At 49.9% G+C, this 4,184-nt stretch overlaps 1 protein-coding gene across 1 annotated transcript; it reads left to right on the forward strand.

Annotated features, from left to right (window-relative positions):
- Positions 1-297: 297 nt before the first annotated feature.
- Positions 298-1,233, forward strand: LOC100356911 (olfactory receptor 4D1-like). The gene has a single exon (XM_008271245.3). It carries the CDS (start codon positions 298-300, stop codon positions 1,231-1,233), a length of 936 nt encoding a protein of 311 aa, XP_008269467.3.
- The last annotated feature ends 2,951 nt before the right edge of the window (positions 1,234-4,184 follow it).

A 4,184-nucleotide genomic window follows, 5' to 3' on the forward strand; every position in this document is an offset into this window, starting at 1 on the left:
TCTGGTACAAAGCATTTTGCTGCACACAGCGGTGTAAAACATTTCAGAGATGAAATGTGTGGGCAAGGACAGCACAGTCCAAACGTTAAACAAAAACTGCGAAAGCCTGCAACATGACGTAGGTTGTGGTTAGGGTGTAAGCCTGCAGGAGCTTTGGAAACACAGTTATCCCACTGGTGCCCCAGGACCTACATCTTTGTATGGTACTCAACAGTAACACTGATCAACTCAATCCTGATCATCCGGGAGAATATGATTGCGTCTCTGTGACTTTGTTTTGCATGTGGGGAAGAACTCATGGAGACCCAGAACCTCACACGAGTGTCCGAGTTTATCCTCTTGGGCTTGTCGCACATCCAGGGGCTCCAGAAATTCCTGTTCATGCTGTTCTTATTGGTTTACGTCACCACGGTGGTGGGAAATCTTCTTATCATGGTCACAGTAACTTTGGACCCCCGACTCAACATGCCCATGTATTTTCTTCTCCGCAACCTGGCTGTCATAGACCTCTGTTGTTCCACAGTCACCTGCCCAAGGATGCTGGCAGACTTCTTTCGTGAGACCAAGACCATCTCCTACCAGGGCTGCATGGCCCAAATCTTCTTCTTCCACCTCTTGGGAGGCGGGACTGTCTTCTTTCTCTCAGTGATGGCTTATGACCGCTACATAGCCATCTCCCGGCCCCTCCACTATGTCACCATCATGAACACTCGCCTGTGTGTGACACTGGTGGTGGCTGCCTGGGTAGGGGGCTTTGTCCACTCCATTGTCCAGCTGTCTCTGATGCTCCCCTTGCCTTATTGTGGCCCCAACATCCTGGACAACTTCTACTGTGACGTCCCCCAAGTGCTGAGACTGGCCTGCACGGACACTGCCCTCCTGGAGTTCCTCATGATCTCCAACAGTGGGATGCTGGTGCTCATCTGGTTCCTCCTCCTCCTGACCTCCTACGCCGCCATCTTGGTGATGCTGCGCTCCCACTCGGGGCAAGCACGGAGGAAGGCAGCTTCCACCTGCACCACACACATCATCGTGGTGTCTATGATCTTCATCCCCTGTATCTATATCTACTCACGGCCCTTCACGCCCTTCCCTTTGGACAAGGCTGTGTCTGTCAGCTACACGGTATTGACCCCCATGCTCAACCCCATGATCTACACCCTGAGAAACCAGGAGATGCAGGCAGCCATGAGGAGATTAGGAAAGAGCCTAGTGATGTGCCACAAGGAGTGAACTTTTAATAAGTTGATTTAGGGACCAGTGTTGTGGTGAGTGGGTTTAGCTACCACTTGTGAACCAGCATTTCCTTTTACAGTGCTGGGTTGAGTCCCAGCTAACTGTATCCAACACAGCTTTCTGCTAATGAGCCTGAGAAGGAAGTGGAGAATGGTACAAGAACCAGGGTCTCCGTAGGAAACCAGGACGGAATCCCTGGCTCCTGGCTTAGCTTGGCCCAGCCACAACTGTTGCAGCCATTTAGGGATTGAACCAGTGGAAGGAAATTCTCTTTCTCTTTCCAAATATCACTCTGTTCTGCCTTTCAAATAAAAAATTGACTAAATAAATCTTATAAAATATGTAATTTGTCAGCCGGCGCCGTGGCTCAATAGGCTAATCCTCCACCTTGCGGCGCCGGCACACCGGGTTCTAGTCCCGGTTGGGGCGCCGGATTCTGTCCCGGTTGCCCCTCTTCCAGGCCAGCTCTCTGCTATGGCCAGGGAGTGCAGTGGAGGATGGCCCAGGTGCTTGGGCCCTGCACCCCATGGGAGACCAGGAAAAGCACCTGGCTCCTGGCTCCTGCCAGGATCAGCGCGGTGCGCCGGCTGCAGCGGCGGCCATTGGAGGGTGAACCAACGGCAAAGGAAGACCTTTCTCTCTCTGTCTCTCTCTCTCACTGTCCACTCTGCCTGTCAAAAAAAAAAAAAAAAAAGTAATTTGTCTTTAAACAACAATCTCCTCTCTAGACATGTTTTATCTGTAAAAAAGAAGGAACTTCTTTATAAAGTACAACAAATCAGACTACTAGCTACTGTGTGAGACACTTTCACCTTTCTATCTCATCATACCTCACAACACCGATAGTAGAAGTACTGCTGTCACGTTAACCAGTCTGACAAACGAGAACACAGCCGTGACTTGCTCACAACTGAACAGCAAACTTGGCCTGGAACCTGCTTCCTCTGGTCCCAAATTCAGAGGCAAAAGATTGGGATTTGAAACTAAGAGTCTGCCACACCACAGGGAAAACCTAGAGTTCTTCCTTTTCAGATGAGTCTCTGCGATGAGGAGTCAAAGGTCTCGTGTCCATGACACACAGGTTCTTCTCTGCTCTGAGCACCCTCCACCCCAGGCCTCCACCATGGCACTTAGAAAGTGGCCTCACTTTTAACACTGTCTAAATATTTCCCACAAGGGCCTTAGCACTTTGTGTCTGTTCCCTCTCTACAAAGCTGCTTAGGCAATTTCATACTGTATGATTGTATGATTACCGGCTGTGATCGGAATGTCTCCTCATAAAGTCTGTGTGTTGGAAACTTAACCCAAAAACTCATATGTGATGGTGTTGGAGGCTGAGTCAGAAGACGTCATGGAGCTGTTGCTGTTATAATGGGCTTAACAGCTTTAGAAGAACAGGAAGGGAGGTATGAGCTGACAAACTTCCTGTCTCTTGCCAGAGAGAGGTGCTGGCACCTTCAAAATGGGCTTCCCAGCAAGGAGAAACCAGCTGATGGATGCTCTCTCTCTCTCTCTCTCTCTCTCCCTCTCTCCCTTTCAAATAAATAACTTTTTTCTTTCTTTCGTTCTTTCTTTTTTTTTTTTTTAAATCTGCTCCCTCCTTTTTTATCATTTATCACTGGTGCTTTCTCCTATATTCTCATGAGACTCTCACACTTTACAGAGTGTGAAAACTCAGACAGGATGAGCCAGGGACACAGGCAACGCTGTAGAACTTTAACTGACTTCACTCAGTCTTTTCTGAAACAACAAGGGCTAAGAATAAATGGATGGATGCCACCATTAATATCCAGTCTCAACTCCCAACCTAACCTCCCCCGGGCTGCCAGAGCACCCCGAATTCATCTTTGGGTCATGACCCTCAGAGTGTCCCCCCCTGGCATCTCACATGCTACAGGAAGAAATAGGATTGTGTCCTATAGGAGAAATAGGACGTCAACAAGCCTCAGCATCAGCCCTGGCTCCTCGCCACCCTCCTCTCCTATCGCAACCCTGTGCTCTGGTCTTGCCAGGAACTAAGGGTTTCTGGAATGTGCTTTGTACCAGTTCACACCTTCACTCCATTTTTCCCAATAGAAAATCCCTTCCCTCCTCTGCCCACAGCTCGACCTCCCCTTGGTTCAGAGCCATCTCCTCTAGGAGGCTTTCCCTCCCTCCCACACATGGCTAGTTACTGCATCCCTTAATTTCTAAAAGTTACTTTGTACTTAATCTTGGTTTTATGTATTTGAAAGAGAGAAATACAGAAAGAGAAAACTCTTCTATCCACTGGTTCTCTTCCCCAGTGCCTGCAATAGCCAGGGATAGGCCAAGCTGAAGTAAGAACCCGGATCCCTATCTGGGCTTTCCATGTGGATGGAGTTAAACCATCACCTACCACCTCCTGGGGTGCACAACAGTAGGGAGCTGGAATCAGAAACACAGCTGGGACATGAAGCCAGGCTCCAGCTGGGACACGGGTGCTCTATGTGGCATCTTTTTTTTTTTTTTTTTTTTTTTTGACAGGCAGAGTGGTGGATAGTGAGAGAGAGAGACAGAGAGAAAGGTCTTCCTTTGCCGTTGGTTTACCCTCCAATGGCCGCCGCGGCCGGCGCACTGCAGCCGGCGCACCACGCTGATCTGAAACCAGGAGCCAGGTGCTTCTCCTGGTCTCCCATGGGGTGCAGGGCCCAAGCACTTGGACCATCCTCCACTGCCTTCCCAGGCCACAACAGAGAGCTGGCCTGGAAGAGGGGCAACCGGGACAGAATCCGGCGCCCGACTGGGACTAGAACCCGGTGTGCCGGTGCCGCTAGGTGGAGGATTAGCCTATTGATCCGTGGCACCGGCCCTATGTGGCATCTTAACCATGGTGCTAAGCGCTGGTCCCAAGGAGATTTGAGCATTCCTCTTGTGGTGCTGTTTTCTCCTGTAGTGTATTCAGTGTTTCTGGGATTTTCTTCCTCATC

Source organism: Oryctolagus cuniculus, chromosome 17, assembly GCF_964237555.1.
Source record: "Oryctolagus cuniculus chromosome 17, mOryCun1.1, whole genome shotgun sequence".
Taxonomy (NCBI): domain Eukaryota; kingdom Metazoa; phylum Chordata; class Mammalia; order Lagomorpha; family Leporidae; genus Oryctolagus; species Oryctolagus cuniculus.

Bases quoted from the DNA above. Each gene is read 5' to 3' on its own strand.
- LOC100356911 (XM_008271245.3), top strand. From the start codon at position 298: ATGGAGACCCAGAACCTCACACGAGTGTCCGAGTTTATCCTCTTGGGC.